The sequence below is a fragment of the Aethalodelphis obliquidens genome, unplaced genomic scaffold, assembly GCF_003676395.1.
Source record: "Aethalodelphis obliquidens isolate GAN/ISIS:26980383/991018 unplaced genomic scaffold, ASM367639v1 scaffold9, whole genome shotgun sequence".
Lineage (NCBI taxonomy): Eukaryota > Metazoa > Chordata > Mammalia > Artiodactyla > Delphinidae > Aethalodelphis > Aethalodelphis obliquidens.
In genome coordinates, this window is record NW_020837953.1 from 2,328,744 (window position 1) to 2,342,599 (window position 13,856).

General features: G+C 33.8%; 1 protein-coding gene and 1 pseudogene across 2 annotated transcripts in view; one reads left to right on the top strand and one right to left on the bottom strand.

The window, feature by feature from the left end:
• Positions 1 to 13,856, bottom strand: part of HOOK1 (hook microtubule tethering protein 1) — a 65,113-nt gene that overhangs the window by 11,340 nt on the left and 39,917 nt on the right. For both annotated transcript variants that reach the window (XM_027108359.1, XM_027108358.1), the window contains 7 exons: positions 12,921 to 13,061; positions 11,582 to 11,783; positions 10,660 to 10,770; positions 5,015 to 5,102; positions 4,867 to 4,927; positions 3,070 to 3,210; positions 1,163 to 1,256 (listed from right to left, as the gene is read on the bottom strand). In XM_027108359.1, coding sequence (XP_026964160.1) covers positions 1,163 to 1,256; positions 3,070 to 3,210; positions 4,867 to 4,927; positions 5,015 to 5,102; positions 10,660 to 10,770; positions 11,582 to 11,783; positions 12,921 to 13,061 — 838 coding nt within the window. The remainder of the gene's footprint in view (positions 1 to 1,162; positions 1,257 to 3,069; positions 3,211 to 4,866; positions 4,928 to 5,014; positions 5,103 to 10,659; positions 10,771 to 11,581; positions 11,784 to 12,920; positions 13,062 to 13,856) is intronic.
• On the top strand, positions 10,889 to 11,218 carry LOC113622353 (60S ribosomal protein L37a-like; annotated as a pseudogene).

Sequence of the window (13,856 nt, forward strand, 5' to 3'; positions counted from 1 at the left end):
ACAAAGTCTATTTATATTTTCCAAATGCCAAACTTTCATCAAATAATTCTCTTGGGGGACTGTTTGAGATGCAAGCTGTGGCAGAAAAGAAGAGGAAAGAATGGTCTGTGGGCCAGCCCACCTGTGCTTTGCTCTCATTCTGTAAGTTTGCTAGTTGCAAGTCCAGACTGAGAATGAGCTACACAGGTTGCTAACACAACAGAAACACACCTCCTTACAAGGGATATTAACAAGAATATGGCCCTGAGTCCTAATTTTAGCTTAAATGCTAGGCTATAAAAGAAGTATAAGGGACACTAGATTAAGGAAGGATTTAGTCTATACTGAAAAGCATGAAAATAGGATGGCAAGTGCAAAAGAATCAAGGGCAGATATTCAGTTTCTGTCACACTTCCCAATGGAAACAGGAAAATATTTGCTGTAATACTTGTGTGGTCTTGAAGACAGGTCCAATGTGTCAAGTATGACATCAGCCCTATCTTTTTGTTGTTGTTTTAGTTAAATACATTCCTCCCTCAATTATTACTTCTTCTCCTCTCTGTATATAGAGACTGAACTATATAAACATCGCTAGTTCTATTCAGATTTAGGCTGTTTGATCTTTTTTAAGTCCTCTTACCTCTGCCCTCACAATTGTTTGCCATCAAAAACCATGAAAAATGGCAAGGCCATGAGTCTGTATAAAAGGAGGGAAGAAATAAGGGGTGATGTACTTCAAGACTGCTTTAAGATTTCTGTCCTTTGGAGGTTGATGTGACCTACTTCTTGAATGTTCTTTTGGTAGAAATCACTTTCTCATTCTCTCTTTTCCTCTATTCTGACTGCAGATTACTCTCACTAGGGTTTTCTCAGGCCAGTCCTGTTGGGATCCCAGCAAAACTGTGAAGGCCTCAATTGTAGCATGCTCCCAATCAGGAATTACCATGAACTTAAGGGTAGCTGTTAAAGTAGGACAGATAGAAATCACCTTCCAATCCATATGATCAATTTATAGGCTTCAAGTTGCCAAAATCACTGCATCTGTTATGCATATATATACGGTATTTAAGGGCACCCCCAATGATAAGGGTAGCACTTTCAAGGACAAGATTAATTTGGACATCAGGACCTATTACAGAGAGTCCATACACAACAGAATTATCATAACTTTTAAGTTACTTACACTTTCTCCTTCAGACTTGGAGCCTTGTTCTTGCAGAGACTTCTGGAGGTCCTCAATCTGCTGCTGCAATTCTCGAATTTGTTCTTTGCTCAGCCTATTATAAGATGAATCACACGTGTTTATTTGTACTGAAAGTCAAAGTAGTTAAGGATCTATAAAGGTGCATTTACGCAATTTAACTCATAATGTATACATTTAATAGCAATAACCAAAGCTGAACAATTATCTGTGGCTAGGTATAATATATGGTATAATAGCCTACTTTCAAGGAAATATTCTTTAAAAAAAGACATTTTTATCCTGAAAGCATACATGCCCACATTTAAAAATTTAAGGTTCTTAATGAGTCAGCGGCAAAGCATAACGTTTCTGCACTGTACTCACTGGTATAAAAATCAGAAAACTAGCTCAGTTTTCCTTCAGTTGTATTTTTAATGAATGGAAATTAGGTTTCCATTTCTTGTTTCAGATTTCACAGGGTGTTGGGAGAAGAGGAAGGCCACCATTTTCCAACCATTTCTTCATGACTTTTATTTCAACTAAAGAGATTGGCACTAGCAACTACTGCAGCTTTTTAACTTGGCAAAATCTCATTAAAGGTGGATGGGATGGGGGTGGGGTGGAAGGGAGGTCTAAGAGGGAGGGGATGTATGTATACGTATAGCTGATTCACTCTGTTGTACAGCAGAAACTAACACAACACTGTAAAGCAGTTATACTCCAGTCAAAGAAAACAAAAAAACAAAAAACCCTGCTTAATCATTACTGCCATTGAAGTTACCAGCAAGAGAGAGAGAGTTACTATCTGTCTGACTTTCTCTCTTCATATATATATGACACAACACACCTGCCCATCATGACACTCCATTTTTCCAATATTACAGTTATCACATAATAATTATCTATTCACATGTCTATCTTCCTATATTAACAGCTGAAACTTAGGATCTCCAGTGCTGATATTGAACCATATAAAACAGCAATATTTAATGGTCTCTTCAGAAAGCTAAAACATTATTTTTCTTTTAACTGCAGTTGATGTAATAGTATACATACAAGTTGAGAGACAAGGTTCAAGTGTCTTTAAAATTCCTGGTGGTCTCTAAGATCCAATAAAGGTAGGTCAGATAAATCCAAATACCTTCATTGTCAGTATGCTATTGTAAGAGGCAGGTTAGCAAAGTGGTTAAAGAGCACAGACTCTGAAGTCAGATTGACAGAGGGTTCAAATGCAGGATCCAGAACTTACTAGCTGTGTAACTTTGGGCAAGTTACACCTTGCACCTCAGCTTCCTTGTCCATAAAAAAAGAGGTAATTATAGTTACTACTTCATAGAGTTATTGTGAGAATTTACTGAGTTAATATTAAAAAGTGCTTAGAAAAGTGCCTGGTACTAGTAAGCACCATATAAACGTTATTTTTTTTAAACATTATAATTTTTGAACACCTCATTGATATCAGATAAGTACACCACTTGCTTTAAACACATTATCTGTAATCTTCATAAGAACCTGCAAATAGGTGTCATCTCCAATTTATAGCCGAGGACACTAAGTGTGAATTTAAGTAACTTGCCCAGTTTAAGTAGAGGTGGAATTCAAATTTGACTCCACAATCTACGTACCATCTATGCACAAGACTCCAGCTGAAAACCAGATTGTCATTTATTCATCTGTTAATTTTTTGTCATTTGTGAAGACATCTAAATGAAATTCAAGAATAAACAACTTGCTTTAACAAAGTCTGCTAAAAATAGTGGGTAGTGAGAGATGAAAAAACAAAAATCGAAACTTGTGCAAATCCTAATTATTGGAACTACAATATCTTCCACTTCTGCGAATCAAGATTCTGTGGTTAGGTAATTAAATCTCTATGACTATCAATTATGAAGGAGTGTGTCAGTCACCTCTGCTCAGTTTCCAATTCATTCATCTTGCGGTGCTTCTGTTCCAGCTGTTCCTGAAGTTCTTCAATACGTTCATTCTCAGTACCTTCCTGCTGTAATCGAAGCATCTTATTTTCATGTTGCAGTCGAATAAACACCTCCCTGATGTTAAAAAGCAATTAAAAACAATTTTTTTAAGTATAAGAGTTTTTTAAATTCTTTGCTTTTTAAAAAAGAAAATTCCTGTCCACTCGCTAGCTGTCATTTTGAAACGTTACCAAAGCTTCTGAAAGTTCTTAAGAAAAAACTGTGCATTGTAGTACTATGTCTCAAAAAAACAAATGGTAAGTTTTTAAAGGTAAAGGTATAAGATTATATGTCAATAAATGTTTATTATGTAAATCCCTAAGAGATGATATGAATTATTTTACTTTGATAATTTAGAAACTATTCACACTAAAGGTAATATATAGCACATCCTTAGAAAACATATAAATAAAAAGCAGTAGATTTAAGAAACTACAGTTTGCTTTAAATTTTTAAGTATACTTTTATGATAATGACAGTCATATGAGTGTCTCTAGAATTTTTGTTTTTAGAAAAAATTTTTATTAAAGGTTTACATACATGTTTTTAAAAATGCAAATGATAGGAATGGTATTAAATTAAAAAGTAATGCTTCCTACCTGCTGCCCTCCTAAATTCCATTCCCCAAAAGCAACTAATTTTAATTAATCACAATATTTGTTCTCCTGAATGCCAGAACCATCACTTTAAAAAATGGCTATTTTTAAATGATTAATATCACTGGATATTACTAACTAAAAAGTGCAAGTTAGTTTCCAGCCCAGCATGTAAGGAGCTCTATCTTAACAGCAAAAAGCTGAACAAATTGAAAATCAACAACTTTATAAACATTATGCAAAGTGAAAGAAGTCACTCACAAAAGGACACATATTGTATGATTCCATGTATATGAAATGTCCACAATAAGCAAATCCATAGAGACAGAGTAGATTACTGGTTGCCTGGAGCTGGCGATGGAGGGGAGGCAGGAATGGGGAATGGCTGCTAATAGGTACAGGGTATCTTTTGTGGAGGATGAAAATGTTCTAAAACTAGATAGTGATGATGGTTATACAACTCTGTGATTACACTAAAAACCACTGAACTGTATATTTGTAAACGGGTGAATTATATCTCAATAAAGCTGTTTAAATAAAGAGTAGAATTAGAAGTAATTAACAAATAAAACTGTTGCCACAAAAAAGGAAAAGAAAATTTTATACCAGATTAGTCAAATACCTAGAAGTAAACATAGCGGTAAAATACCAAAATTAAAGTTAGGTCAAGAGGAACTTCTAAAATTTGTATTTTGTTTAACTCCAGCTTAATCCTCCTGCAATTGACAGCTCCTCTCCTATTTTCTTCACCAGTGTGGATCTGAATGCCAAGTATTAAAAAGGTTTTCCTTAGTGTTTAAAAGAGGAAATTCCTGTCCACTCAATAGCTGTCATTTTAAAGTATTACCAAAGAGATTAAGGATAAAAAAATAAGTTAAACACAATAAAGGCTGTATTATATAAACTAGAATATGTTATTCAGCTAGTAAGTGAAATTTTATTTCTGGTAAATTTTTAAGCTTCCATAGTAGCAATAACAATCTGATTTAGAAAGCATAAGCATGATACAAAGTAATTTTCAAGCCCTATGACTCGTAAAATGGAAAATGTTAAAGGCTTAGAAATTTACAAAAGGAAGAAGAAATCACGTTTCTAATATTAAGTATGGGTTATCAATTAATAAAAACAAGTTTACCTATATTCCACTGGCATAATCTCAGCAGCAAGATTCTCATAGCTTTTTGTAGCAGATGCATCTAAACAACATCAGCAACAAAAAAATAGATTAACATTTCAGTATATCTACCATTACAAAAACCTTTTCTAAATGCAACAAAATTCACCTGTTTGGTTTAGGTGATCCTGTTGTACTTGTGAACATCGAAGCTCTTCATTTGTTTCTTTCAGAGTATCAAGCTGTTCTATTAGTCTCTAAAAAAGAATTGTTTATATAAGCAAAATATTTAATTCTGCCCACAGGCAATTTAATTTATGCTTAGAATAATTTATCTTAATTTAATTTGATAATTGTTCCTTAATTAAAAATGACAATGTTTTAGTTTTAGTGCTAAGGGGTAATTTCTCTTGTATAAATCACATAAATAATACTTTATACAACACAAAGCTTGTGATTTTCCCCATTAGATAGTTTATCTTTGAACCAAATGAATGTAATTATGCAACAGAGCACAAATATGCAACTGTAGAGTAATTAAAGTACATGGACTTTGGAGGCAAATAGATCGTGCCCCGAATTCAGTTTCACTATTTCCAGCTATACTATCTAAGGCAAGTTATTGATTCTTTGGCTTTAGATCTTTATCATCAAAATGAGAATACTGATTCATAAGCCCCTGCAAAGGTGTTCTGAGTAGCGAATGAGATAAAGTTTGTCTAATATCTAGACTATAGTCTGGTGTGTAAGAGATGCTGGAGACTTGTTATTTCCTTCTATTACTCTAAGTAGCATACTGGAAGTATGAATTTGTGGAAAAACATTATTTCCTAGGGATAGCATGCTAGGACTTCATAACATTGGCTATTTTATTTTACAGCTGACAGCCAATGACAAATTTCTACACTCTGTACAAAAGGCTCATGTTTAAATGATTTTCCCGGAACTTGAAAAGTACTTTAACATAAAATCATATTTTAAATGTTATATTTCAAATCAGTAAACAAAACTCTACTTAGTCCATTATGTGGTTCAAATCAACCTCACAGTAAATTGGTTAGGGTCCAAGGGTCCTGACTCCAAGGGTCCTTAGGCCAGAGTGCACAGATGCCGTAGGAATCTCTGAACATGAACACTATAAACTATAACTACAGTCAGGCATGAGGACCCCTATAAATCTGTTCCTTCATAAATGCAATTCAAACACTAGCTAATTTGTCAAAATCAACTTTTCCAGAACTCTGAAAATTAACCAAGGGTCGGCCATGATCTGAGGAGCACTTGTTAAAGAAACTCTGTTAAATCTCAGAACAGGGAGCTTTTTGTTCTTTTAACTATTCTTACTACTATCACCCTCTCCCCAACTCTGGAGTAGCCTTGAAAACCAGCAGACTTTCAATCTTTGTAGCTTTGTTCCTGTTTTTTGTTTTGGCCGCACCACACGGCTTAGTTCCCCGACGAGGGACTGAACTCAGGCCCACGGCAGTGAAAGTACTGAGTCTTAACCACTGTACCACCAGAGAATTCCCTCTCAATTTCTATGGCTTTGAAAAACAGCAGCTTAGCCACCACCAGAATGGTCAGACCGGATATGAAACTCCTCCTAAAAAAGCCCCATGCTTAGAGAACTGTCACTATCTGGTCTGTCTAGAAGCATCCTGGAGAAGCCCCAGTCATACTTTTCATTGACTGATTTGTCAAAAACAATCATCAGCAATTGTTTTCACTATAGCTGCTGGAGGCTGTGATGCCAGTTAGGGCAAACAAGAGCCTTGCCAAAACCTTACAAGGAAGAGCTGAGAAACAAGAAATCCATAGAGGACTTAGAAAAGTTCTGACATATCCCTGGAGATCCAGGAGGCCAGCTATATACAGAGTTGTGTGCATGCCCAGAAAAGACCTGAGAGGGCCCCAATGTCTCAGCTCTGGATAAACTTGAGGCCCTGTGCAAATAGGAAATAAAGGCAAAGGCAGAGTTTTAAATTGCCTAAGAATTGAAGACGTTTTCCAAAATACACACTGAGTCCTTTGGCAAAGGTTGGGAGAGTTATTGGCTCAAGGCATCTATGGAAATATCTGACTAATCATTAACTGATCTCAATGGTAACTGAGCAGAGAATTCAGTGGTTGAACATTACAAAGAAAGAAGATTTTATAGAATTAGTCCAAAAGAGTCACTAAAAAAAACAGCAATAATAACAAACTCTGAGGTTGAAGGAAAATCTGGATTTCCAGAGTTGAAATATTATATTATTTTAAAGGTCATATTTTCAAAAAAAGTATGAAACATGCAAAGAAACAGGACAGTCCCAATGCAGGAAAAAAAAAGACAAACAGTTAACAGAAAAAGTCAATGAGATGACCCTAGTGGGTGGACACACTAGATAAAGACTTCAAGTGAGCTAAAACCTAAAAAGCAGGAAAAAATTTTCAACTCATTCTGTGTGGTATCATCTTGATACCAAAACCAGGCAATGACATCAAAAGAACTACCAACCAATATCTCTTATAATATAGATGGGAAAACACTCAACAAAATACTAGCAAATTGGATCTAGCAATATATAAAAAGGATTATACCCTATGACCAAGTGGAATTTACCTCAAGAATGCAAACTGATTTAATATCAAAAATCAGTGTAATATACCACATTAATACAATAAAAGACAAAAACCACACATCATCTCACTGACCCAGAAAAAGCAGATGACAAAATCCAAAAACTTTTCAGGATAAAAACATGCAACAAACTAGGAATAAAATGAAACTTCTTCAACCTGATAGAGGGCATCTACAAACAAAACCCACAGCTAGTAACATACATAATGATGAAAGAGTGAATGCTTTCTCCCTAATATCAGAAACAAGAGAAGGATATCCACCCTTGCCATTTCTATTCAACAAAGTACTGGAGGTTCTAGCCAGAACAATTTGACAAGAAAAGGAAATAAAAGGCATCCAGATTGCAAAGGAAGAAGTAAAACTACTTGTATTTGCAGATGTCCTGATCTTCTATATAGAAAATCCTAAAGAATCTACTAAAAACTATTAGAAATACTAAGTGAGTCCAACAAGGATGCAAAATACAAGATCAGTGTTCAAAAATCAATTGTATTTCTATACATTAGCATTGAAAAATCCAAACATGAAACTGAAAAAATAATTTCATTTATAATGGTAACAAAAAGAATAAAACACTCATGAATAAAGCTTTAAAAGGTGCAGTCTTGTACAAGGAAAACTAAAAAACATTGTTGAAAGAAGCTAAAGACCTAAATAAATGGAATGTTATCCTACAGTCATGGATCAGAAAGTTAATGCTATTAAGGTGGCCAGATTTCCAAACTGATCAACAAATTCAGGCAATCCCTATCAATATCTCAATCTGGCTATTTTTCAGGAATTGCTAATCTGATCCTAAGATTCATATGAAATGCTAGGGACCCAGAATAACCAAAACAATAGCTTTAAAAAGAAGAACAAAGTTGGAGAACTCATACTTTCCAATTTCAAAACTTACTACAAAGCTCCAGTAATCATGACAGTGTGCTACTAGCATAAAGCTAGACATACACATCAATGACAAAGAAAAGTCCAGAAATAAAGTCATATATTTATGGCCAAATGATTTTTTTTTACTTAAAAAAAAATACACTTTTTTGCAGAAAAACTGAACAGAAAGTACAAAGTTTCCATATATTCCCTCATCTCCCCCCATTCCCCAATTTTCTCTATTATTAACATCTTTCATTATTGTGGTTACCTGTAAGAAATGATGAGCCAATATAATAATAATAATATTATTATTAACTAAAGGACATAGCTTACATTAGGGTTCATTCTTTCTGTTTCACTTTTATGAGTTTTGACAAAGGTATATCCATCATTACAGTATCATGGTCAATTGATTTTTAACAAGGGTACCAAGACAATTCAATGGGGCAAGTCTTGTCAACAAATGGTGCTGGGACAACTGAATACACACACACAAAAGAATAGAGTTAGAAACCTATCTCACACCACATAAAAAATTAATTCAAAATTGATCACAGAGTAAATATAAGAGCTAAAACTATAAAACTCTTAAAAGAAAACATAGGAATAAATCTTTACAACCTTAAGGTTATTCAATGGTTTCATAGAAACACCACCATAAAACTAACAAAAGAAAAAATAGATAACCTTGACTTCATCAAATAAAAAAACTACTCTGCTACAAAAAAAATACCATCAAAAAAAAAGGGAGAAGACAACCCACAAAATGGGAGAAAATATTTGCAAATCATGTATCTGACAAGGGACTTATATCCAGAATATATAAAGAACTCTTAGAACTTGAAATTAAAAAGGCAAATGACAAAACATGGGCAAATAATTTGAAGAGATATTTCTCAAAGATAATTAGAAATGGCCAATAAGTACACGCAAAGATGTTCAATATCATTAGTCATTAGGGAAATACAAATTAAAACCATAATGCTATACTACTTCATATCCACTAGGATAGCCAAAATTAAAATTTAATATACTTAGTCAAGGATGTGGAGAAATTAGAATCTACAAATTGCTGGTGATAATGAAAAATGGTTCATCCACTTTAGAAAAGTCTGGTAGTTCTTAAAAAAGTTAAACATAGTTACCATATGATCCAGCAATACCATTCCTAGGTATATACTCAAGAAATGAAGGGACTTCCCTGGTGGTCCAGTGCTTGAAAATCTGTCTTGCAATGTAGGAGACGCCAGTTCGATCCCTGGTCGGGGAACTAAGATCCTACATGCCACACAACAACTAAGCCCGCGTGCCACAACTAGAGAGCCTGTGTGCTCTGGAGCCTGCGCACCACAACTAGAGAGAAGCCCACACACTGCAACTAGAGAGAAGCCCGCGCCCTACAATGAAGATCCCGCATGCTGCAAGGAAAGATCCCACGTGCTGCAACTAAGACCCAGTGCAGCCAAAAAATAAATATTAAAAAAAAAAAAGAAAACATACGCCCACATAAAAACTTGTACATAAATGTTCATAACCACATTATTCATTTAATAGGCAAAAAGTGGAAACAACCCAATGTCCATACACTGATGAACAGATAAATAAAATGTGGTATATCCATACAATGGATTATTATTCAGCAAAAAAATGAAGTACTGACACACACTACAACATGGTTGAACCTTGAAAGCATTATGCTAAATGAAGGAATCCAGTCACAAAAACCACAAAGTGTATGATTATATATTCAGATATATAATATTCGTATAATATATTATATATATATTATATTCATATATTATATTCATATAATCTATAGAGACAGCAAGTAGATTAATGATTGCTAAGGCTGAGGAACGGGAGGCCAGAATGCAGGGTAACTGCTAATGGGCACACGGTCTCTTTTTGGAGTGATGACAGTATTCTAAAATTTGATTGTCATAATGGTTTCACAACCTTGTGAATACACTAAACACCATTAAACTATACCTTTTAAATGGGTGAAATTTATGGTATATAAATTATATCTTAATAAAGCTGGTAAAAAATTGCATCTATGGTCCTTGCTCTCAAGGAGCTGACAGTCTAGAGCTGGAAAGCATGCACTGAGACATGACCTAGGCTCTGTGACTTCATCTTCCCATATGAAAGAAACTTACAAAACCCCATAAAGAATGTTTACAAGACTTTCTTTTATATCACCAATTTCAATTTGGAGAAAGAACGGATTACATCACTTCCATTCTTAAAACAGCAAGGACAGTATTAAAAACTAAAACAAGACATACATATTACATATCAATTATATTTACGTTTACCTCTTTTTCCTTAAGTAAAGCTTCGTGTTTTTCTTCAAGCCGCTTCATTTCAAACGCTAGTGTGTCCGCCCTTTTGGTTTCAGAGGAAAGTTTAACGTGAAGATCCTGAACCTTTTATCGGAAACAAAAGTACAAAATCAGAGTATATAATATTGATAGCTTTTCAGAGTTCAATAAATGAGAAACTGGAAATAAAATTTATACTAAGATTATAGTCTAATTCTAAATATTTGTGGACTCTCTGGGCTTGGTCCTAGGTTGCAGCGACGTGGCTAACCGCATCAAGAAGGTTGGAATTGTGGGTAAATACGGGACCCATTATGGTGCCTCCCTCAGGAAAATGGTGAAGAAAACTGAAATCAGCCAGCATGCCAAATACACTTGCTCCTTCTGTGGCAAAACCAAGATGAAGAGATGAGCTGTGGGCATTTGGCACTGTGGTTCCTGCATGAAAACGGTAGCTGGTGGTGCCTGGACCTACAATACCACTTCTGCTGTCACAGTAAAGTCTGTCATCAGAGGACTGAAGGAACTGAAGGCCCAGTAAAGCACCACCATTTGAGATGTTGCTAGCCTATAAAAATTGGTTAATTTATATAACAACAAAAAAAAAATTTGTGGAAATGGCATGTAGATAAGAATAAACATAAGTTTTAAAATACACAAATAATAACTTAGCAAAAAAAAAATATCAGCCTTCTACCCTGTTTATCTAGGTTGTTTGATAAACAGCAGAAGAGAATATTTTAGGCTATAACTCCATTCTCTAGACATTTATCACTGGTTACCAGAAATACTAATAAAACAATAAAAATGTCCAAAAAATATACAAGCTCAGAAGCCAACAAAAATGTAAGACTTAGATAACTCAAAGTTAAACTCTTCAATTTTACTGATTTAAAAAATCAAGATATTTTCTTACCTGTCTCTTGTATGTTTCTAATTGTGTACGTGCTGCATTTGCCTTCTTTAATTCTTCTTCTAGGCTGACTGTATTATGCATATACATCATGTTTGTTTCCTGTAAAGTTTTCACCTGCTTGCGAAGGTCATTCAGATCTTGGAGCTTCTGACGATATATCTCAACTGTTGACTCCAGTTTATTTGCTTTATCAGAGGTAGCCCTATAATAACAAAGACTAAACATTACTGTGTAAAAACTAGTAAGTACACATAACAATGTTATTCTGGCTGTAAAATGAGTCTTCCCAATGAACTATCAATTGGTTAAAAAAAAATGAGAGGGACAGAGAAAAGAAATCATAAACTTTGCGAGAACTTTGGAGACAGACTCAGGCCTAAAACTGTCTAAAGTTCAACCCTTCCGTTATAAAGTCATCAAAATAAAAATGCTTCAAATTTGACAAACTGAATTATCAAACTATTTTATATATCAGAAAAATGTATAAAAAAAGAATGGTTTTCTAAATATAATTGAACAATTCTGAGCTGCTCTGTAGCTTACAGGCCAATTGTGCTTTGTGCATAATATTTAATGTAGTTCAGCTCTAAGTATTTGATATACTAAGGAAGTTGACTCAACTTATAATTTGTTTAGCAAAGCACTTCCCTTTGGAGTTGTGCTTACCTGACAACTGGGCTAGAGCAAAAATAAATAAATAAACCAAACCACTTCAATATCACATGCAAGTTCAAATTAATGGTTATAAAGATTTCGTTTAAAATAAGGACATTAAAAACTGTGCAAGAAAATGGCTGATTAAAAAAATTTAACAGAAAATATAAAAGTCATGTGGATAGACTACTTGCTTCAGTAACATTTTACAGGCAAAAACTAAATATAAATTTTATATTGTCAAAGACTATAAGACAAACCTGAGATAACCTTGAAATAAATGCTAGGATTCTTATCTATATTTTATCAAATGTCAAAATGTGGTTTGTGACTGCATTTCCTTACACAAAAATTTCACAAGATATACTAGTAAGCACAAGAAAGTCAAGCCAAATGTATCTAAAAGTAACTCAGCTTACAAATTTTTAAGAAAAAGGTATCGTTTCCTTAAATGAGAAATAAGAAAAAGGTTTATGAAAATGTCCTAACAAGAATCAAATGTTATCCTTAAACAGTCCATAACTATCAACAAGCATAAAAGAAGTAAAGACTAGGAGGCTGGATAAAAACTGATCAATACTTGATACATAGGGAAAACTCTAAGAATCCCTGATTAAAATATGGAATACTGAAATGACTAAGTAATAACTTAGAAGTGACATAATTATATTTAGACATGCCATACCTAAGAACATCTATTTCATCTTTCAGGGCTCTTGTTTCCTCAGCAAGACTAGTCAACTCATCATTCCTATGTTGAAATTCAATTAATTGCTTTTCAAGTTCTTCACAGTGAACACGGTAATCATCTTTTGCAGCTTCGAGCCTTGCATAAAGAAAACAAGTATTTATAATGTAATTTCCATTATTTGTCTTCTTACGGAGATACGAGCTTAGCAAAACTTACTTCTAAAATGTTTCTTTGGATTCTGCATTCAAAAGAAGAAAAACTAAAGGAATAAGGTACTTTTCAGCTGTTGGTTTTAAAACAGACCTGCGAAGCAACAGATGTTCAGAATTTTCATTTTTACTTCTAAAACACTGAGCTTGGTTTTCTAGTTCAAACAGGAATTTTAATTTCAAAAGATGAAGAGAAAATGTATATATTAAAGTTATCCAAAAATATACATAGCGTGTAAAGTAGTAAAATATTAACTCTAAGTATAGACTATGATAAAGAATAAATACTTCAAAGCCTAGAGCAACAACAAAAACTAAAATGACAATACAGTAATTAAAATATTAAAAAATTATTTGATCAACTGAAAATAATGCAAAAAAGGAAGAAAAATAAACCCAAGACTAGATATAACAAATGAAAAATAGAAAATCGATAGACCTAAATACAGCCATGTCAAAAATTACATAAAAGTCAAATGGACTGAACATACCAATTAAAAAGGCAGAGACTATCAGACTGGATAAAAAAAAGCAAGGCTCAAATATATTTTAGTTACAAGAAATATTTTAAATATAAAGACACAATATATTAAAAGTAAAAAGATGAAAAAAAGTACCATGCAAACAGTACGCAAAGAAAGCTGGGGTGGTTATATTAACATCAAAAAAATTTTAAAGACAAAAAGTATTACCAAAGATAAAGAGAGACAGTTCATAATAA